We start from the raw sequence: 23450 nt of genomic DNA on the forward strand, positions 1-23450 counted from the left end.
TGGTGTACTGATCTTCATGATTATTTTCTTAGAATAAAGAGGGGTGAGGGAGGGGAAGAAATTTTTTTTTTTCCAGCTATTTGAGCTTTCTGGTTGGGTGCTCACAGATGGTTTGGGAAGCATTGGGCAGAACACAGTGATCTAATTCACCAAAATGGGAGCATAGGGACTTCCCTGGTGGCACAGTGGTTAGGAATCCGCCTGTCAATGCAGGGGACACGGGTTTGAGATCTAGTCTAAGAAGATCCCACATGCCACGGAACAACTAAGCCCATGCACCACAACTACTGAGCCTGCGCTCTAGAGCCCACGAGCCACAACTACTGAGCCCGCATGCCACAACTACTGAAGCCCGCACGCCTGGAGCCCATGCTCTGCAACAAAGAGAAGCCACCGCAATGAGAAGCCCGTGCACTGCAATGAAGAGTAGCTCCCACTTGCCGCAACTAGAGAAAGCCCGCACGCAGCAACGAAAACCCAAAGCAGCCAAAAAATAAATAAATTAATAAATTAATTAATTTTAAAAATGGGAGTATAAAGGAACAAGTGTTGGCATTAAATTGGAGACGGTAGAATACAGGAGCCAAGATCACGGGCTTTGGAGATTGTGATTAAACTCTCACCTACTACAGTGTAACCTTAACCTTGATAAGCTTCTGTTTCTTTATGGGCAAAATGGGAACAATGTAAGAAATGACCACATAGGGTTGTTGTGAGAATCAGATAAAGAATGTAGATGAAGCATCACACATGGTGCGTGTTAGTTCACAGCAAGAAAACAACTTCGGCTCTATAGCTCACACTCTGTCATATTAGTGAAGGGAAGCATGACATGAATAATTTCTGTGTTCTTTTTTATTTTGGGGAATGCATTTAGTTGCTTATATTTGGTTATAGGTTATGTGTAACTTTCCAAAAATTAGGGGTACTTCAAGAATTATGATGTAGCAACATTACATTCCACCTAACGTCTGGTCATCTCTGTTGTTAGCTGCTACTGTGGCTCAGTGGCCAAATCTGTTAATTCACTAGAGGTTACAAAATATCAGTATTTTAATTCTACCATTTCTTCTTCATTTGGTAGCTGGTTTACTGCAAAAAGAAACCTCTGCTCTTCTTGGGAAGAGTTGGGAGACTCTTCCCAGTTTCTCCCTTGTCCCATGGCTTCTCTCTCCGTGTTGATGATGGATGACGTTTCCTCTCAGTCGCCTAGACAGAGAAAATCTACCCTTTCTAGTTTGCAGACTGGTTGACTCCCACTTCAGCTAGGAAAGGCAGAGGGAGATAGAGCTGTGGGTATAAAAGGACCTTTCCTAGTGGCTAAACTAGAGTATAAGGAAAAGATTTTAAAATTTTGCTTCCAACCTCCACTGGCCTGTAGTCTGCCATACTTTTCCAAAGTATGACAAAAGGAGGTGAGCCTCTCAGCAAAATAGTAAAGCAGCAGTACCCCAGCTTCTTCCTTATCTGCTGATGTGAGTTTAAAATGCATCCTAGTGGATAATGCAACCTACCAATACTCCTTTGAACACCCCCATATATTAGTAAACTTCTGATTTACTTAATAGAGTTGTACTTATATATAGTAGTTACTGGTTGGGACTACATTTTTTTTTTTAAGTGTTTTTTATAAATTTATTTATTTATTTATTTATTTATTTATTTATTTAGCTAGCTGTGTTGGGTCTTTGTTCCTCTGCAAGGGCTTTCTCTAGTTGCGGCAAGCGGGGGCCACTCTTCATCGTGGTGCGCGGGCCTCTCACTATCGCGGCCTCTCTTGTTACGGAGCACAGGCTCCAGACGCGCAGGCTCAGTAGTTGTGGCTCATGGGCCTAGTTGCTCCGCGGCATGTGGGATCCTCCCAGACCAGGGCTCGATCCCGTGTCCCCTGCATTGGCAGGCAGATTCTCAACCACTGTGCCACCAGGGAAGCCCGGGACTACATTTTAATAGATTTTAAATACATGAATCTCTTTTACAGGCTACTGATGCTCTAAAGAAAGTATATATGGAGTTTCCTCAACTATATAATAATAGTATTGTCTGCTCTTTCTTGCCAGAAGTTATCTATAAGGTAAAATTCTGGATTTTTGTTGTATATAATATTATGTTAGTTAGTGGTAATAATAGCAGTGAGCTAAATAAGCATAAGATAGATGCCTGTTAAACTGAACTGAATCAATTAAGAAACTTCTCTTTTTTTTTGAATTTTATTATTATTTTTTATACAGCAGGTTCTTATTAGTTATCTATTTTATACATATTAGTGTAGAGATGTCAATCCCAATCTCCCAATTCATCCCACCACCACCACCACGCCGCACCCCGCCCCCTTTCCCCCCTTGGTGTCCATACGTTTGTTCTTTACATCTGTGAAGAGACTCCTCTTTTAAATTAACAAAAATTCAGGAAGAGGAAAGTACTCGTACCCCATTTTAAAATACCATGATTCCTTTTTAGCTCCTTCTTTCATGTTGTTTATAGGCTCATTCAGATTACTTTGGTAACATTCTCAGAACAGAATGAATTATATATTTCTATGTCTCACTAAGTAACAGCAGAATATACCTTTTTAAAAAATAAGTCTTATAGTGAATTTAAAATATGCATAATTTGAAATATGCAAATACATAGATACTACAGCAAGCCCTCCTTTAACCATAATCCAGCTTGTTTCATCCATAACCCCATTTATCCCCAGGGTTATTTTTTTTTTAATAGATCTTTATTGGAGTATAATTGCTTCACAATACTATGTTAGTTTCTGTTGCACGACAAAGCGAATCAGCCATATGCATACACATGTCCCCATATCCCCTCCCTCTTGAGCCTCCCTCCCATCCTCCCTATCCCACCCCTCTAGGTCATCTCAAAACACCAAGGCAATCTCCCTGTGCTATGCTGCTGCTTCCCACCAGCCAACTATTTTACATTCGGTAGTGTATATACGTCAATGCTACTCTCACTTCACCCCAGCTTCGCCCTCCCACCCCATGTCCTCAAGTCCATTCTCTATGTCTACCTCTTTATTCCTGTCCTGCAACTAGGTTCATCAGTATCTTTTTTTTTTTTAATTCCATGTATGTTCGTTGGCATACGGTATTTGTTTTTCTCTTTCTGATTTATTCACTCTGTATGACAGACTCTAGGTCCATCCACCTCACTAAAAATAACTCAATTTCGTTTCTTTTTTATGGCTGAGTAATATTGCATTGTATATATGTGCCACATCTTCTTTATCCATTCATCTGTCGATGGACATTTAGGTTAGTTCCATGTCCTGGCTATTGTAAACAGTGCTGCAATGAACATTGTGGTACATGTCTCTCTTTTTTTTATTTATTTTTGGCTGTGTTGGGTCTTTGTTTCTGTGCGAGGGCTTTCTCTAGTTGTGGCGAGCGGGGGCCTCTCTTCATCGCGGTGAGCGGGCCTCTCACTATCGCGGCCTCTCTTGTTGCGGAGCACAGGCTCCAGACGCGCAGGCTCAGTAGTTGTGGCTCATGGGCCCAGTTGCTCTGCGGCATGTGGGATCTTCCCAGACCAGGGCTCGAACCCGTGTCCCTGCATTGGCAGGCAGATTCTCAACCACTGCACCACCAGGGAAGCCCCACATGTCTCTTTTTGAATTATGGTTTTCTCAGGGTATATGCCCAGTAGTGGGATTGCTGGGTCATATGGTAGTTCTATTTTTAGTTTTTTAAGGAACCTCCATACTGTTTTCCATGGTGGTTGTATCAATTTACATTCCCACCAACAGTGCAGGAGGGTTCCCTTTTCACCACACCCTTTCCAGCATTTATTGTTTCTAGATTTTTTGATAATGGCCATTCTGACTGGCATGAGGTGATACCTCATGGTAGTTTTGATTTGTATTTCTCTAATAATTAGTGATGTTGAGCATCTTTTCATGTGCCTCTTGGCCATCTGTATGTCTTCCATGGTGAAATGTCTATTTAGGTCTTCCATCCATTTTTTAACTGGATTGTTTGTTTTTTTGATATTGAACTCCATGAACTGTTTGTATATTTTGGAGATTAATCCTTTGTCTGCTGTTTCATTTGCAAATATTTCCTCCCATTCTGAGGGTTGTCTTTTGTCTTGTTTATGGTTTCCTTTGCTGTGCAAAAGCTTTTAAGTTTAATTAAGTCCCATTTGTTTATTTTTGTTTTTATTTCTGTTACTCTAGGAGATGGGTCAAGAACGATCTTGCTGGTTTATGTCAAAGAGTGTTTTTCCTATGTTTTCCTCTAAGTTTTATAGTGTCTGGTCTTACATTTAAGTCTTTAATCCATTTGGAGTTTATTTTTGTGTATGGTGTTAGGTAGTGTTCTAATTTCATTCTTTTACATGTAGCTGTCCAGTTTTCCCAGCACCACATATTGAAGAGGCTGTCTATTCTTGCTTCCTTTGTCATAAATTAGGTGCCCATATGTGCGTGGGTTTATCTCTGGGCATTCTGTCTTACACCATTGATCTATATTTCTGTTTTTGAGCCAGTACCATACTGTCTTGATTACTGTAGCTTTGTGGTATAGTTTGAAGTCGGGGAACCTGATCCCTCTAACTCCGTTTTTCTTTCTCAAGATTGCTTTGGCTATTCGGCTATTCCTTTGGCTATTTGTCTTTTGTGTTTCCATACGAATTGTAAAATTTTTTGTTCTAATTCGTGAAGAATGCCATTGGTAGTTTGATGGGGATTGCATTGAATCTGTAGATTGCTTTGGATAGTATAGTCATTTTCACAATATTGATTCTTCCAATCCAAGAACATGATATATTTTTCCATCTGATTATGTCATCTTTGATTTCTTTCATTAGTGTTTTATAGTTTTCTGAGTACAAGTCTTTTACCTCCTTAGGCAGGTTTATTCCTAGGTATTTTATTCTTTTTGTTGCAATGGTAAATGGAAGTGTTTACTTAATTTCTCTTTCTGATTTTTCATTGTTGGTGTATAGAAATGCCAGAGATTTCTGTGCATTAATTTTGTATCCTGCAACCTTACCAAATTCATTGATTAGTTCTAGTAGTTTTCTGGTGGCATCTTTAGGATTTTCTATGTACAGTATCATGTCATCGGCACACAGTGACAGTTTTACTTCTTCTTTTCCAATTTGTATTCCTTTTATTTCTTTTTCTTCTCTGATTGCTGTGGCTAGGACTTCCAAAACTATGTTGAATGAGCATGGCAAGAGTGGACATCCTTGTCTTGTTTCTGATCCTAAAGGAAATGCTTTCAGTTTTTCACCATTGAGTATGATGCTTGCTGTGGGTTTGTCATATACGGCCTTTATTATGTTGAGTTGGTTCCCTCTGTGCCCATTTTCTGGAGAGTTTTTATCATAAATGGGTGTTGAATTTTGTCAAAAGCTTTTTCTGCATCTATTGAGATGATCATATGGTTTTTGTTCCTTAATTTGTTAATGTGGTGTATCACATTGATTGATTTGCATATATTGAAGAATCCTTGCCTCCCTGGGATAAATCCCACTCCACCATGGTGTATGATCCTTTTAATGTGTTGTTGGATTCTGTTTGCTGGTACTTTGTTCATGATATTTGCATCTATGTTCATCAGTGATATTGGGCTATAATATTCTTTTTGTGTGATATCTTTTTCTGGTTTTGGTATCAGGGTGATGGTGGCTTCGTTGAATGAATTTGGGAGTGTTTCTCCCTCTGCAATTTTTTGGAAGTGTTTGAGAAGGATCGGTGTTAGCTCTTCCCTAAATGTTTGATAGAATTCGCTTGTGAAGCCATCTGGTCCTGGACTTTTGTTTGTTGGAAGATTTTTAATTATGGTTTCAATTTCATTACTTTTGATAGGTCTGTTTATAATTTCTAATTCTTCCTGGTTCAGTCTTGGAAGCTTATACCTTTCCAAGAATTTGTCCATTTCTTTGTGGTTGTCCATTTTGTTGGTGTATAGTTGTTTGTAGTAGTCTCTTATAATCCTTTGTATTTCTGCAGTGTCAGTTGTGATTTCTCCTTTTTCATTTCTAATTTTATTGATTTGCGTCCTCTCCCTGTTTTTCTTGATGAGTCTGGCTAAGGGTTTATCAATTTTGTTTATCTTGTCAAAGAACCAGCTCTTAGTTTTATTGATCTTTGCTATTGTTTTCTTCATTTCTATTTCATTTATTTCTGCTTTGATCTTTATGATTTCTTTCCTTCTACTGACTTTGGGTTTTCTTTGTTCTTCTTTCTCTAGTTGTTTTAAGTGTAGGGTTAGATTGTTTATTTGAGATTTTTCTTTTTTCTTGAGGTGAGATTGAATTGCTATAAACTTCCCTCTTAGAACTGCTTTTGCTGCGTCCCATAGGTTTTGGGTCATCATGTTTTCATTGTCATTTGTTTCTATGTATCTTTTTATTTCTTCTTTGATTTCTTCAGTGATCTCTTGGTTATTTAGTAGTGCACTGTTTAGCCTCCATGTATTTGTGTTTTTTACAGTTTTTCTCCTGTAATTGATTTCCAGTCTCATAACATTGTGGTCAGAAAAGATGCTTGATACAATTTCAATTTTCTTAAATTTTCCAAGGCTTGATTTGTGACCCAAGATGTGATCTATCCTGGAGAATGTTCCATGTGCACTTGAGAAGAAAGTGTATTCTGCCACTTTTGGGTGGAATGTTCTGTAAATATCAATTAGATCTATCTGGTCTATTGTTTCATTTAAAGCTTGTGTTTCCTTATTTATTTTCTGTTTGGATGATCTGTCCATTGGTGTAAGTGGGGTGTTAAGGACCCCCACTATTATTGTGTTACTGTCGATGTCTCCTTTCATGGTTGTTAGCATTTGCCTTATATATTGAGGTGCTCCTATGTTGGGTGCATAGACATTTATAATGGTTATATCTTCTTCTTGGATTGATCCCTTGATCATTATGTGGTGTCCCTCCTTATCTCTTGTAACAGTCTTTATCTTAAAGTCTATTTTATCTGAGACGGGTATTGCTACTCATCTGCATGGAATATCTTTTTCCATCCCTTCACTTTCAGTCTGTATGTATCCCTAGGTCTGAAGTGGGTCTCTTGTAGACAGGATATATATGGATCTTGTTTTTGTATCCATTCAGCCAGTCTGTGTCTTTTGGTTGGGGCATTTAATCCATTTTCATTCAAGGTTGTTATCAATATGTATGTTCCTATTACCATTTTCTTAATTGTTTTGGGTTTGTTTTTGTGGGTCTTCTTCTTCTGTTGTGTTTCCTGCCTAGAAAAGTTTCTTTAGCATTTGTTGTAAAGCTGGTTTGGTGGTGCTGAATTCTCTTAGCTTTTGCTTGTCTGAAAAGCTTTTGACTTCTCCATCAAATCTGAATGAGATCCTTGCTGGGTAGAGTAACCTTGGTTGTAGGTTTTTCTCTTTCATCACTTTAAGTATATCCTGCTACTCCCTTCTGGCCTGTAGTTTCTGTTGAAAAATCAGCTGATAACCTTATGGGGATTCCTTTGTATGTTATTTTTTGTTTTTCCCTTGCTGCTTTTAATATTTTTCCTTTGAATTTAATTTTTGTTAGTTTGATTAATATGTGTCTTGGTGTGTTTTTCCTAGGGTTTATCCTGTATGGGACTCTCTGTGCTTCCTGGACTTGGGTGACTATTTCCTTTCCCATATTAGGGAATTTTTTGACTATAATCTCTTCAAATATTTTCTCAGACCCTTTCTTTTTCTCTTCTTCTTCTGGGACCCCTATAATTCAAATTTGGTGCGTTTAGTGTTGTTCCAGAGGTCTCTGAGATTGTCTTCAATTCTTTTCATTCTTTTTTCTTTATTCTGCTCCTTGACAGTTATTTCCACCTTTTTGTCTTCCAGCTCACTTATTCGTTCTTCTGCCTCAGTTATTCTGTTATTGATTCCTTCTAGTGTATTTTTCAATTCAATTATTGTGTTGTTCATCTCTGTTTGTTTGTTCTTTAGTTCTTCTAGATCTTTGTTAAACATTTCTTGTATTTTCTCAATCCGTGCCTCCATTCTGAGTTTCTGGATCATCTTTACTATCATTACTCTGAATTCTTTTTCTGGTAGGTTACCTATTTTCCCTTCATTTATTTGGTCTCATAGGTTTTTACCTTGCTCCTTCATCTGTGACATATTTTTTTGCCGTCTCATTTTTTTTTTTTTTAAAGATTTATTTATTTATTTTTTATTGATTGATTGATTGATTGATTGCTATGTTGGGTCTTCGTTTCTGTGCTAGGGCCTTCTCTAGTTGTGGCAAGCGGGGGCCACTCCTCATCACGGTGCGTGGGCCTCTCACCATCGCGGCCCCTCCTGTTGCGGAGCACAGCTCCAGACGCGCAGGCTCAGTAATTGTGGCTCACAATGCCGCTCTGCGGCATGTGGGATCTTCCCAGACCAGGGCTCGAACCCGCGTCCCCTGCATTAGCAGGCAGACTCCCAACCACTGCGCCACCAGGGAAGCCCTTTTTTTTTTTTTTTTTTAATGAGTGGGATTGTGTTCCTGTCTTACTGGTTGTTTGGCCTGAGGCTTCCAACACTGGAGTTTGTAGGCTATTGGGTAGAGTTGGGTGTTGGTGCTGAGATGAGGAACTCTGTTAGACCTCACTCTGATGAATATTCCCTGGGGCCTGAGGTTCTCTGTTAGTCCAGTGGTTCAGACTCGGAGCTCCCACTGCAGGAGCTTCAGCCCAACCCCAGGCTCGTGAACCAAGATCCCGTGAGCCACGTGGGGCGGCAAAAAAAAAAAAAGAGAACAATAACAAAGTAAAAAATAAAATTAGACTAGGAAACTAACAGATATGTTAGAAAGAATATAAAAATAAAAATATAGATGAATCAACAACCAGAAGGTACATCAGTACCACAATACTAAAAAAGAAGAGGAGGGAAAATAAAAATAAAAAAAGGCTGGGGGGAAGGCCTTGGCTGTGGAGAGTGGGACCTAAGCAAGGGTGAGGTGTGGGCGGGGCCTATGCTCAGGACCCACAGGGCTGGAAAAGGCCCTGGGGGCTGTGGGGGGTGGGGCTTAGGCTCAAGGAACAGAAGGGGCCCAGGCGTGCCCCCCACCCCTGGTCTCAGAGGGAAGGGGACCTCACCTGGGAGCCCAGCAGGCTTCCTGGGCTCGAGTGGGTGGGGCAGACGCCCTCCTCTTCTCTCCTGCTCCTCTGGTCTGGGAGGGCCCCTCCCGTCTGCCTCTCCTGATCTCCCTGACTTCCCTCCTATGCCCCCAAGGACCCATGCGGCCTGGAGGGGGCTTTGGAGGGCAGGGGATCAGCTTGGGAGCTCAGCAGGCTCCCCAGCCCGAGTGGGCCGGTCGATCACCCTCCGCTCCTCTCCCCTCCTCCTGGAAGGCCCCTCCTGCCTGCCTCTCCTGATCTCTGATCTCCCCGGCCTCAGGGGCGCTGATCCTGTCTGGCCTCCACTTCTCCTCCCCTCTCAGTCCCCCTACATCCTACCAGTTCACTTTGGGGTTCCTTCCATCTCCTTGGGCATCAGAGTTCCCCACCAGCAGCCGGCAGGCGCCCTAGTTGTGGGGAGAAGCTAACTCTGCATCTTCCCACACTGCCATCTTGACTCCGTCTCCTCCCCAGGGTTATTTTGAAGCAGATTCCAGACATCATATCATTTTATCCATCAAAATTGCTTTAAGTATCTTTAAAAAGTGATTCCTTTTTTTTTTTTTAACATAACCACAATACCATTATCCCATCTAAAACCATTAACAAGAAGTCCTTAAGATCATCAAATATCCAATGTATAAATCCCCCTTGTCGTGTATTTATTTAAGAAACCAGGTTGTTTTGTAGAGTTTATTTACCAAAGTCTGGATTTTGCTAATTATGCCATGGTACAATTTAACACATTCATCTCCTCTGTATATTTCCTATAAATTGGTAGTGAGAGCTGAAGGCTTGATCAGATTAGGTTCAATTATTCTTAGCAAGATAATTTCTTAGGTAAGGGTCTTCTTCCATCAGGGGGGCATAATGTCAGGTTGTCTCGTCGTGTTGTCAGCAGCTGTTATTGATGCCAGTGGCCGGCTCTGGCAATTTACTAGGGGTTTTATTTTTATTTTTAATATTTATTTATTTATTTATCTATTTATTTGGCTGCACTGGATCTTTAGTTGCAGCATGTGGGATTGAGTTCCCTGACCAAGGGTCAAACCCAGGCCCCCTGCATTGGGAATGTGGAGTCTTAGCCACTGGACCACCAGGGAAGTCCCTACTAGAGGTTTTTAAAGTGTCAATATTCTAAGTCTATTGTTTCATCTTCGTGTATTAGCTAGATGGAATACTTCTATAAAGAGGATCTCTCATCTACTATTTAGCTACCCAATAGGCAAATAAATGCTTAATCCTGTCCTTTATTTACCAGTTTCCAAAATAATGAGTTGGTTCTTCAACAGTGACCAACACAGCATGTATTTAAAAATTTGCAGTAAGGGTGGAGCCTGCTGGGATATAAACTGTCATTGAGATGAATAGTGTCCTGGGGCTTCTAGACATTTGGATCAGTGTTTCCCAAACTTCCTTGAACAGAGGCCTTTAAAATGTGTGATACCTTTTCCAGAGGACCATAGAGCACAGACTAAGAGAATTCCATCCATATCCCCCATTTGTCCGTTGCTCTGTCCTCGTCTCTGCCCCCACTTCTCTCCCTTCTCACCCCATTTCCCCGCCCCCCACAACTTTTTTTCAGCCATTTTCTCTAACAAGGATCAAAAGCTAACCAGCCCATCTTGAAATGATCATGGTTCCATCCTCATTGTGTTCTAATTATCTCTGGCCATAATTTAAATCAATATCCAATTGAAAGTTACTCTTTGTGACATTATTAAAATTTGACCCTGAGGTTATAATGTTCTCATTTTAAAGATAGTATTGCAGTTCTTTTAGGATTGTGGAGGAAGTGTTCTCATTTATTCTATATATTAAATGCTTTACATTCAACACATTATTTTCTCAAAGGGTTTATGATGGAGTATTTATTTAATAGACATGGGGGGCAGCATACCTCCTTGTACAGACTGAGTACATTGGCTAAATCTAACGAACAAATGAGAGGTATTGGCCTTAAGATATGATAATTGCTTTATTTTCCAAAATTCCTTTCAGATGAGACAAGCAGATCAGAATGTAGTAACAGCTTTAATTCACAGACCTTGGAGCCTTAGCCATACAGGAGATGGGAAACCACGCTTTGATACTTTATGGAAACAGTCCATGTTTGTGGCATTGGACATTTTGCTCGATTGGAGTATGCATAATATCTTGTGGTACTTGTGTGGAATTTCAGCTTTCCTCATACAAAAGGATTTTGTATCTCCGTAAGTTGGAAGATTTTTTTTATCTTCTGATACATTTCCTGAATGTTCTTCTTGAAAAGGGAGGATTAACAGTGGACACCTGTATTGGTTCCCACCCACGAAGCCCACCGTGCCTTTATTAAGTTGAAATGCCACTAGCTTCTTAGGTGGGAAGAGTTTAGGCATATTTCGCTGTTTCCAAAACAAGTTGATCAAATATTCTTGGGTTTTAGTGCATTTTAAAGAAAAAGTAAACGTGCCAAACTATGACGACAGAGACAGAGACAGAGAGATTGTATTTCTTTGTGATTGGCTCCCTTTAAAAACCAACATAGGATCCAGGGCAGAACCACAATGAAGATGTCTTGTGGGCACCTACCTCATCTATCCCAACTTTCCTCCTGCTCCCCTATATATTACAGGCTCTACTCCATTGCTTCCAAGAAACTTTCCATTCCCTAACCTGCTAGCAATCTCTGAATCTTTATTTTGGCAATTTTATAGCTGTGTATTTCAGGTGGTTACAGTTGTAATTTTCATATTATTTCAGGCATGTGTGCATTCAGTTCAATAAATATTTGTTGTATGCCTGCAGTACTGCAAGGTACTGTATTAAGAAGCTGAGATGCTGTGGTAAAGAAAGCCACAGTCTGCCCTCATGGAGTTTATAGTCAAATGGAAGAGATAGATGCTAATCAAATAAAGATCCAATAAACATAAAATTAGAGCTAAGATAAATGCTGTATAAGAGAGAATGGTGCACATATACTGTTTAATTTGTCCTAGTCAAGGGAGTCAGGGAAAACATCCCCAAGGAAGTTAACAGCTGAGCTAAGATCTGAAGGGTGCGTAGGAAATGAGGGGTTTGGGGGTGGAGGTCCAAGTCAGAGGGGAAGACACGTGCAAAAGTGCTGTGGCAGAAAGGGGCCTGGTTCTTTCAAGGAACTGCAAGAAAAATCAGTACGCACACAGAGTACAGCACAGAAAAGAAAGGGGGAATGTGGCGTAAGATGAGGCCAAAGAGACAGGTGGGCCTAGGCTAGGTACAGCCTCCGGTAGGGGTTCAGGGTGGGGGGGTCTTCAGCAAGTGGCTGAAGCGTTTAAAGCCACAGCAGCGTGGAGGAGGTGCTCATCCTGGGTTTGGAACACCCTCTGGCTGCAGTGCGGAGGCCAGTTAAGAGGCTCTTTCTGGGGGCTGTTAGTACTCAGCGAACACCATATTTAGTGGCCATTGTAGATTCCTGAGACAATTGGCATTATTCTAACAAGGTTGGTTTTTCCTCTTTCTCCAGGGACTACTTGAAGAAGTGGTCAGCTAAAGGCATTCAGGTTGTTGCTTGGACTGTTAATACTTTCGATGAAAAAAGTTACTATGAATCCCATCTTGGTTCCAGCTATATCACCGACAGCATGTTGGAAGACTGCACACCTCAGTTCTAGGCTTTTCCCCCAGGGAGGAAACACAGGTACAGAAACTGCCTGCTGGCCTCATGGAGGAATATCAATATACCCAAGCCCCTGGGGGATCAAGTGGCTCACACAAGCAGTAGTCGGTTACTGGGTATTTACCTGAACCAGAGCAAAACCCAGTGTTGCCACCTTGCTCCATGGAATGCCTGAGTTCAAAACCGATGCTCTTGAAAGTCTGGGTCTGCAGAAAGGCACAACACTCCTGCCCCGACCTAGCTGAGGCACACACTGAAACCCAGTGAAGATAAGCACAGATTGAATTGTGCAATTTGGGGGTGCAGATGCAAATGCATGGGAAATGCATGATCCCTCAGAGTTGACGTTTTAAAACTTGACACACTTACATAATTTTACTTATTTAAAATATTTGTATCCAGCTATGTTATCAATGTACTGTAGACATCAAACTTGTGACCATACTAATAAAGTCATTAAAAGGAGCACTAAGGGAAAACCATGTACCAAGCATCATATCCTAAGACATAAAGAATTTAAGGGAGCTGCTGCTTCCAATCCAGTGGCCAGGGCCCCTGGTGAGACATTGGTGTGAAGCAAAGAAAATGGTAAGGAGGTCTTGATATCAGTCTGAGGGATTGTTTATGGTATCTAGAAATAAGAGCTACAAACCACTAGGGGGCAGAGTTGTACCCTTTCAAGCTGCTCTACAGCAGATGATCACAGAAAATTAGAGCTGGAAGAAACTTCCGGGAACATCTAGGCTTAGCCTCATTTTACAAATGAGAAAACTAAAATCTGTGGAAGGGAAGGGTCTTCCCAGAAATGACAGCTGTGACACAGAGCCTGATCTCATGATAAAATTTCTTGTTTACTATTTACCAGGAACTTCAGTGGTTTAACATGCATTATTTTAATTAACCCTCACAAAAATCTTAGAGAGATATTAATCTCTTTTTATGGGTAAGGAAACAGAGGTACTGCAAGGTTAAAGTCACTTACCCAAGGTCTCAAATTCCTTGGTGTAACTGGTATTCAAGTCCAGGTCAGTCGGTTCAGAGAACCAGTCACCTTGTCTGCCTTTATAACGTAGAACCCTTGATTCCCAGCTCTGCTCTTTCCCATGTGAGCTTCCAGGGGTCTTATTGTGAACTTAAGTGGCATCATTTAAAATGAAGTTGAGTCTTCAAAAAATTGCAAAGTTCGCTCTCCCCTCTAGCTGCCCCACACCCCCACCATTCAGCCCTATCTGGCCTTGATCACAGGCCCACAGCTTAGTCATGACTTCCCTCCTGGATCCTCATGGGTCACCAGCCTCACAGGTGTAGCAGCTCGGCCACCAGCCCACACAGCTGGATGGTGGTGAGAAGCAGACTGATTTTTGCTATAGTTGGTGTTGGCAGGAGGACAATAAATGAGGCTTGGGATGTTTACAAATGAATTTTCTTGAATTTTAAAATTAACAGCAGAACAGAGATTCAGTGAATGGAACAGATATCTAAACTGCATGACTTCCATACCACGTTATGACTAGAGTGACAAGAGGAGGAGAAAGGAACCAAAGAAAACATGTGTGGACTGAATTCCCCCTTTGGCTTACCTGCAGAGGCTATACAGCGAATGACAGGGAAGAAATTCTCTTGGGGGCAGCACAGAGTTCACAACATCCCTTCTGTGGTGTGAAGACCTTTTGAGAGCCAGAAGTTCTCTGTCTCTTGACCTTTGTCCCAAATCCGTATTGCACTTGACTCAGCCAGGCCCAATTAAGGATTGAGATCCTATGCCAAGGTGGTCGTGGGCCTTGAAGAATGGAGAATTCAGATGAAGAAAGAAGGTGTTAATTACTTACTTGGAAGGTATAGTAACGGGGTTAACAACAGGATATTTTTTTTTGCTGCATTGGGTCTTCTTTGCTGCGCGCGGGCTTTCTCTAGTTGCGGCGAGGTGGGGCTACTCTTCGTTGCGGTGCGCAGGCTTCTCATTGTGGTGGCTTCTCTTGTTGCGGAGCATAGGCTCTAGGTGCTCGGGTTTCAGTAGTTGCAGCACACAGGCTCAGTAGTTGTGGCACACGGGCTTAGTTGTTCCGTGGCATGTGGGATCTTCCCGGACCATGGCTCGAACCCGTGTCCCCTGCATTGGCAGGAGGATTCTTAACCACTGCGCCACCAGGGAAGTCCCAACAACAGGATTTGACATCAGAAAAAGTTAAATCTGAATTCCTAATCTCTAGCTGTATGACCTTGGGCAAGTCATATAGCTAGTGTCTTGAATTCATCTCTAAAATAGGGGCAGTATTGGTACCACGGCAGGGGTAGTTGTGATTAAAGGAAAGAGTGCATGTAAAATGCTTGTTAATAACTAAGATTTATGGACTGCCTACCATGTACTGGACACTGTTTCAAATGCTTTCTGTGTGCTTACTCTGCTACAACACCATGAGGTCAAGGTACCATTATATTCCCATTTTACAGTGAAGAAAACCAAAGCCCAAGGAAGTTAAGTAACTTACCTAAAGTCACACGACAGTAATAGGATAAGGATTCAGGCCCAGATTATATAGTTCCAGAGCCCGCACTCTAAACGCAGGCTTATCACCCTTTGTGGCCCTTAGCAAGGGCTCAGCCACGAGAAGCCTTCCCAGCACTCCTTACAGTGCCTGTCACAGTAGACAGTAAAAGTTGGAAGAATGAGTTGTGGGATATCCAAGGGGAAGGTTCCTTGAGGAACCTGGATATAGACCTAGAGTGAGGGAAGGATTTGGGAGTGTAATGATTCAGTAGCATCGATAAATGAGCCATCCAAAGATAGCATTCTTTCCAAGACAGTCAGTAGGGATAAAAATCACATCCTCTGCTGTTCATTGGACTGCCCCTGTGTTCTCAAGAGTGGTGGAGACAGATAACCTGGAAGGGCTGCCTGAAAAGGCTTGAGAAACCCACTGCTTACTTCATTAAACGATACTCATTTTCTTATTTGGAGATGAGTGTGCAATCTTGTCTTGACAAGAATTTCCCTAAGACATAAATACTCTTTATGAGACAAGAATTTCTACATGACACCATTTCCTGAAGTGGGAATAATGCTTCAACAGGACAGTCAACCACAGCTTTGAGGACAAGGCAGGGTGGAAGTTAATGAAGTGTTCCAGACATCCTCTCAAACCTTAGCATGGAGTGACGGTTACTCCAGGGCAAAGTTACTTGATTTCTTTGATCAGAAGTACTGAAGATTAATGACCTGTGTGTTCTTTTATCAAACTTTAAATTATGCTCAAAATCTGACAGCAGGACACCAAGTGTTAAGAAGAGGATGGATATCAGCTGGGCAGAGGGTTCTCAAAGAATGCTGTCCTTTGAGACTGAAAGGGGTTCCTGGGCCCAATTCTAGTGTGTTCTGTGTGTGGAGGCTTCCTCACATCAACAACAAGCAATTCTCAGTCGCAGGCAGGGTCCTTCAGAATCCAGCTCAGTTCTGACACTTATCTACCCAGAGATAGAATCAGATGCCATGGGTAAAGGGCTCAGTCCCAGACGACCACCCTCCAGATGCCAGCTGCAAACACAGGTTGTTACCCGCACTTGTGACTGACTGGCTATAAATCAGATATTCCCACAATCCCCTCCTCAGGTTTGATTAATTTGCTAGAACGGCTCACAGAACTCAGGAAAACCCATTTACTCACTAGATCGCCGATTTATTATGGAAGCCTATTAAAGGATACAAATCCACAGCCAGATGAAGACATACGTTGGGCGAGGTCCTACGCAAAGGAGCTTCAGTCCTCCTGGAGCTTGGGGCCAGGCATGGGGGCACACAGAAGTGTTCTGTTTCCCCCACATGGAAGCTCTCCAAAAAGAAGGGCAAAAAGCTGTCCTTTTGGGTTTTTAAGATGACTTCATTACATAGTTATGTTTGACTAAATCACTGGCCAATGGCGATTGATTCAACCTCAAGCCCCTATCCCCTCCCCAGAAATCAAGGGGGTAGGAGTGAAAGTTCCAACCCTCTAATCACGTGGTTGGCTCCATTGACATCCAGGCCCCCACCCTTAGGTGCTTTCCAGAAGTCATCTCATTCTCAGAGCAAAAAGACACTTTTATCACTCAACGCTTAGGAAATTCCAAGGGTTTGGGGAGCTTTGAGCCAGGAACTGTAGACAAAGGCCAAATATATATGAGACCTATATTTCGGTCACCTGAAAGACCAGATATGTATTTCTTATAAATCACAATATCATGAAGACAGTTATTCAACATCAGCATAAGGGGGAACTTGCTAGAAATGCAAATTCTTAGAACCCATTCCAGAGATAATGAATCTGAAACTCTGGGTCAGGCTCAGGACCTGTGTTTTAACAAGCCCTCTAGTTCTGATCTTTGCTCAAGTCTCAATTCTGCCACTCACTAGCTATGAGACCTCAGACAAATCACTTAATCTGTGTGTGCCTAAGTTTCTGTCTGTCAAATGGAGATCATAATACTTGCACCAATTGTCTTATAGCAATAATGTTATGAGATTCAAATGAGGGAAAAAAAAGTGAATGTGTTTTGAAAAATGTATTAACAGTATAATACTGTTGTTATGAAGATAAAATAGAACAAATTTTGGAGGAGCCCTAAAACCATTCTACTCAGGGTGTGGTCCTCAGACCCACAGCACTAGATAGAAATGCAGACTCTCGGGCCTCATCCCTGAACTCACAAATTAGAATATTAGAATCTGCTTTTTTTTTTTTTTTTTTTTGTCGCAAAGCACGGCAGGTGGGATCTCAGTTCCTCCACCAGGGATAGAACCCAGGACCCCAGCAGTGAGAGCGCTGAGTCCTAACCACTGTACTGCCAGGGAATTCCCTAGCATCTGCTTTATGACAAGATCCCCAGGTGATGGAAGTGGAGAAAGCGCTGTGCGGATCAGAACACCACGCAAGTGTAAGGCATTTACTCTTTATCAGGCAGGTGCAGTCATGAGCAAAGTAGAGGGCCCCTCTGCTCCACACCTGAGCTCCTCCCAATGGTCTGTCTCACCGTCGATCAGACACATAAATGCTATGAAAAAGTTCCCACTGTGAGAATTTAGGGAGGTACCATTAAGTGCTACCTTACTGGGCTTCCCTGGTGGCGCAGTGGGTGGGAATCTGCCTGCCAATGCAGGGGACACAGGTTCGATCCCTGGCCCGGGAAGATTCCCACATGCCGCGGAGCAACTAAGCCCGTGTGCCACAACTACTGAGCCTGCGCTCTAGAGCCCGTGCTCTGCAACAAGAGAAGCCACGACAGTGAGAAGCCTGCGCACCACTCGCTGCAACTAGAGAAAGCCCGCGCACAGAACAAAGACCCAACACAGCCAAAAGTAAAAACAAATACATAAATAAATTTATTTTTTTTAAAAAGTGCTACCTTACTGAGAGACAGTTCCTATTAATGAGCTTAATTCTTACCACCTGTCCTCAATTCAAAGGTTATAAAAACATGTCAGTCATATGATGTTTTTATAATCCTTTTATAATTGAACTTCACACGAAATCATCTCATTGCCCTATAAAAAATGAATTGGGCCCTTCACTGCGGCCACTTAAAGGATCAGATCCTGCAGAAATTCAAGAGAGGCTATCCTTTTTTAATACTTAAAACTACAGGGATTATCCAGCTTTCAGGTGACTCTTGGAAAGCATGTTACTTTTATCATTTTGAGCGAATTGAGACAAGCTTTGGAAGAGGAGGATGGACAATGTCCCCAGAAATTTTTGATGCAATATCCTTAGCTCACTATTTGCATGTTCAATAAGTGCCTCAGGTGACTTTTATGGTCAAGCAAGTTCAGAAAGCACTACTCTAGATTCTAGCTCATTTGTTCTCAGCCCTGGCTTCCCACTGAAAGCATCTGAGAGCTTTAAGGGAAAACTATGGATGCCTGATTTAGTTAGTCTAGAGTGGGCAGGGCCTGGGTCTGGCTGTTCGAACAGCTCCCTGTGTGATCCTGGGTGCAGCGAGCAATGAGAGCCCTGCTGCCTGATGAGAGGTCCTGATGGGACTGGGGGAGAGTTTCCCCGATTATGGGCTGAACTGTGTTGACCCAAAATTCATATGGTGAAGTCCTGACCTCCAGTACCTCAGAATGTAACCATATTTGGAGATAAGTGCTTTAAAGATGTGAGTTAGTTAAAATGAAGCCATTAGGTTGGGTCCTAATCCAATCTGTCTTGCGTCCCTATAAGATGAGGAAATTTGGACACAAAGGTACACCAGGATGTGCACACAGAGGAAAGACCATGTGAGGACACAGCAAGAAGGTGGCCATCTACAGGCCAAGGAGAGAGGCCTCAGAATGAAACCAAAACTCTGGACACCTTGATCTTAGACTTCCCACCTCTGGAACTGTGAAAAAATGAATTTCTGTTGTTTAAGCCTCCAGTCTGTGCTATGGGTTATGGCAGCTCTAGCAAAATAATATATCCCCTATATCTCAAGACCAAGGATGTAAGGATGTTACACACATCCAAATGTGTGTGCGAGACCTACAGACTAGATCTTTCTACTGTGTTTGCTCCTCCAGGAGAAGCAGGGGCTACACTGAAGTAAAGATAAGAGGTGGGGCTTCCCTGGTGGCGCAGTGGTTGAGAATCTGCCTGCCAGTGCAGGGGACACGGGTTCGAGCCCTGGTCTGGGAAGATTCCACATGCCGCGGAGCAACTAGGCCCGTGAGCCACAATTACTGAGCCTGCGCGTCTGGAGCCTGTGCTCCGCAACAAGAGAGGCCACGATAGTGAGAGGCCCGCGCACCGCGATGAAGAGTGGCCCCCGCTCGCCGCAACTAGAGAAAGCCCTCGCACAGAAACGAAGACCCAACACAGCCATAAATAAATAAATAATTACCATTTAAAAAAAAAAAAAAAGATGTGAATGGAGAAGCAGTCAGGATATAAGCCCTGAGCATATGGGAAGTGAGCAAAAATGATGCTTCCAGAGGGAGTTCACATTTCAGTGCAGAAGCCAAAGAAGCACAAATAGCATTAGGATAACACAGGGGGAAAAAAATCCCTTCAAATATCAATTCCACAGACTGCCTTCACTGACCCCACAGACAAGTTAAGTCTCCCATTGTCCCTTGGGCTTCTCCTTCATGGCACCTGCTATAAGTAATTACTGTTTAATTATTAAGTTCCTGCCTAAAGTGATCTGCTAGACAGTACATGAGAGCGGAGGCTGTGTCTTGACTTGTGCACCATCTTGTTCCCCTCCACTTGGTACATATTTGTTGAACGAAGGAATGAACGAACAAGCACTTCTAGCAACCGCTAGCAAAGATGGTACCAAAAGAACTTAATTCAGCTGATGAATGAATTAGTGAGCAAATAAGTCAATGAAGAAGTGAACCAATGACTGAGCACTGACTGGATGTTTGTGTTTTAAATTCATCTTAAATGTTTTCTAAATTCAGTTCCAATTAGATTTCATGACAGTGATTACTCAAGAGGAGATTTCTCCTCCCGAGTAATTTGGTAATTGCACTTTTCTGCTGGACCCTTCCGTTTTAAGCAGAGTCAGGTGCCTTGTGAATCATTTAGGAAATCTGCAAAAAAATGCTTTATACATGTATGTGTGCATATGTACACACACACACATATACATACATATACATACACATACATATTCAATATATATATTCCACACATCACCACCGATTTCATGTTTGGTTCAATGTAAGACTCTGATGATTGTGCATAAAACCTCACAGGGGTAGTGTCCCCGTCCACACATGCCCACCCCAGTCCAATCCAAAAGACTCATGTACTCAATGTGCAATAAAGGTCATAGACGAGCCCTCTGGTTGTTTTTCACCTTTGGGAAAAATGGGGATGTTTTTAGTTCAAAGTCATGAACAAATGCAGGTTCTACAATTCAGACGCTTCACATCCCTGATCGAGGGTCACATTTTTATTCAGGCTGGACCACTTGTCTTAGCACCCGTCTCCAAACCTTTGCCAGGTCTGGGAGTTCTGGGAGTGGAGATTTCTAAGGATCAATAATTCATACGCATATCTCTTAAACTACAACTCTCCCCAGGTTTTTGTGAACTAGTTCAAATATTACAAGTCTTTACTGGAAAATCTCAAATATTTTGTCTGGAAAAATCAGCAATTCAGGTGTAAAAAAAAACAGGGAATGCCCAATTTTACTTCTGTATTTACATTGTAGTCAGTTTCCACTCCTGGCTAAAGGCTTGAATTTCCCATCTGGGAATCTCCTAAAGGCCCAGGTGTCATGGAGGAAGCTGCTCCATCTTTATCTATCTTCTTTCCTTATTTGGTTGGTGTCTGGGTACCACAATAATTATCAGGCCTTTGGATTATCTTCTTGAACTGATCGCCTAAATCGCAGGTCTGGGTTTGATACAGGAGAAGAGAAGTTAGCACAGAGGCACACTGCCCCATATCTCCAAGGGAAAGACCAAATTAGCTCTCAAGATCCCACAGCTTCTCAGGCCTTCCTTGCCTCCTCCTTTTAAGTTTCTTCAGTTCTCTCCCTTGAACTCCCATCATTGGATGCTGTCAGTGAATGCTATTCCAAAACGATGAATGGGTTTATTTGTTTCCTCCCCAACATTCATTCCCCTCCTGGCATCAGCCACAGGTTTTCTTTGGAAAGCCACCCTTCTCCACTCTCTCAGTCCCTGTGGTCTGTATGTTTGTACCACCTGTATCTAGAGATGAGGTCTGAGACTCAGATCTGGCCAATGAAATCATCAGTCTCTTGGCCACAGCAATTGGTTCAGATCCAATGAAACACAATGAGAATCTGGATCTCTTTCACACTAGTCTTGAATCTGAGAAGATACAAGAAGCTAAGAAAGCTGTCTTGTAATTATCAGGAGATAACATGGAAAAGAACTGAACAGAAAGAAACCAGGTTCTGGTGACATACTGTGAGCCCCTGCTTCTGGCCACACCTAAAGCAAGAATTATTGTTGAGTTTTGGCTAAAGCCAATTTGGGCCAGTTCTTGCAATTGAACGAGTGACTGATACAGGAGCAGTTCTGACCCTCTGTCTTGGGACCTGTCATCTGGATGGATTAGGCCTTCTTCAGTGCCAGTCGGGTACTCACCTCGAGCAGCAGCATGTTCTCTGACACACAGAGGACCAGATTGCTAAAAAAGAAGAAGACAAGACATCTCATCACTGGAAGAGAGTGTACACCTCAGATCCTGCTGCATCAGTGTGAGACTTGTGAGCCCTCACCATTTTAATATGAACAGGTGACAGATTAAGACCAAGATTCAGCCATAGAAATATCAAACATGTTTTGTTTCACTTTTTATGGGCAGTGATTCCATTCATTTAATCATTCATTCACAGATATTTACTGAGCATTTACAATATATACCAGGTAATATATTAGGACCTGCAAAGGTACACTCATGATCCTTGCCTTCAAAGGATTTAGAGCTGGGCCTCTAGATCCCTTACCTATATTGTGCTGGTGGTATTGATTTGCACAGGCAGTAAACATGGTAGTCTCTTCTGACAAGATCATAACTTCTAAAACTAGTAGCATTTGAATTAACGTGGGTTTACTGTTTATCCGCATTTTCTAGGACACCAAGGAAGCCAGCACAGGCTTTGGTATTAGAGCAGGATTCCAGGCATCTCTTGTTACGAATGAAATTGGTAAAAATCTTTTTAAGAGCGTGATATGGCAATATCTGTTAACATTATCATGTGCATGCCTGGCAGATAAAACACTCACATAAAACAATTATAATAAAAAAATGTTTCATTACACAACGTTTTTAGTATTAAAAAAAAAAACAAAAAAAAAAACTGGAAACAACCCAAATGTCCAAGTAGGTACAGACTGAAACAATGTCTGAGATATAGTATTAAGCGGGGAGAGGGGGAGTTATGTGTAAAATATAACCCCTTTTTTGTAATAAATAAATAAACAAGAATGTTAGTAGATGCATGCTTGTTTGCAGATGCCTGGGGGAAAGATCTGGAAGAATATACACTGAATCATTAACCTAGTGGGGTGAGATTTCAAGCCATTTTTCATCTCAGTGGGATATACTTCTGTTTGGTTGGGTTATGGAAACGATGCAGGCAAGCCCCACGAGGGCAGAGCCCTACCGCGGTACCATGATAACCCCAGCACCTAGAACGGGACCAGGCATAGAACATGGTGCATGCGTATTATTTTTTTAAATAAAAAATACAGAAATGTTAAAACACAGAAAGTGAAGTGCCCTGATGTGATTCTAGTTCCCTGATGCACTTTTCCCAGGAGGGCACGTCTGTGTCACAGGGATCCCAAGGCGGCTTCCAGCCTCACCTCCACGTCTCTCCTTTCTGGCGTAAACAAGGTGGGGCTTGCTCTCTTCTCCATATCCTGCAGCTTGATCAACTTTTCTATCAGGAACATTTTGTCTTTGCCCTCCTGCCAAGAAGGAAAACAAAAACAAAAACATGGAGGATGAATGATGGTGTGGGGTTGGGAAGCAAATGATGGAAAGGTTGATTTTTAGGCAGGTAGGGTCCTGGATATTGGCTTCGCCACCAGGGAAGTCCAGTTTCCTTAATTTTAAAATAGAGGTTAAAGAAATAAATGTGCTCGGGACTTCTCTGGTGGCGCAGTGGTTAAGAATCCTCCTGCCAATGCAGGGGACACGGGTTCGAGCCCTGGTCCAGGAAGATTCCACATGCCGTGAAGCAACTAAGCCCATGAGCCACAACTACTGAAGCCCGGGCGCCTAGAGCCCT

At 42.2% G+C, this 23450-nt stretch overlaps 2 protein-coding genes across 8 annotated transcripts in view; one reads left to right on the forward strand and one right to left on the reverse strand.

Moving 5' to 3' along the window:
- The window catches only part of GDE1 (glycerophosphodiester phosphodiesterase 1), a 32266-nt gene extending 10837 nt beyond the window's left edge, over positions 1-21429 (forward strand). For 3 of the 7 annotated variants that reach the window (XM_057528874.1, XM_007188314.3, XM_028168070.2), the window contains 3 exons: positions 1982-2074; positions 11081-11292; positions 12564-13181. In XM_057528874.1, coding sequence (XP_057384857.1) covers positions 1982-2074; positions 11081-11292; positions 12564-12711 — 453 coding nt within the window. In that variant the 3' untranslated portion in view covers positions 12712-13181. Of the gene's footprint in view, positions 1-1981; positions 2075-11080; positions 11293-12563; positions 13182-14162 lie in introns of those variants that run through there. The other 4 variants (XM_057528876.1, XM_007188316.3, XR_009005354.1 and 1 more) reach the window with 3 other exon arrangements.
- Positions 21416-23450, reverse strand: part of TMC5 (transmembrane channel like 5) — a 57883-nt gene continuing 55848 nt past the window's right edge. The window contains exons 19-20 of the mRNA XM_007188317.3: positions 23023-23127; positions 21416-21841 (exon numbers count right to left, since the gene is read on the reverse strand). Coding sequence (XP_007188379.2) covers positions 21503-21841; positions 23023-23127 — 444 coding nt within the window. The 3' untranslated portion in view covers positions 21416-21502. The remainder of the gene's footprint in view (positions 21842-23022; positions 23128-23450) is intronic.

Source organism: Balaenoptera acutorostrata, chromosome 15 (genome assembly GCF_949987535.1).
Source record: "Balaenoptera acutorostrata chromosome 15, mBalAcu1.1, whole genome shotgun sequence".
Classification (NCBI taxonomy): domain Eukaryota; kingdom Metazoa; phylum Chordata; class Mammalia; order Artiodactyla; family Balaenopteridae; genus Balaenoptera; species Balaenoptera acutorostrata.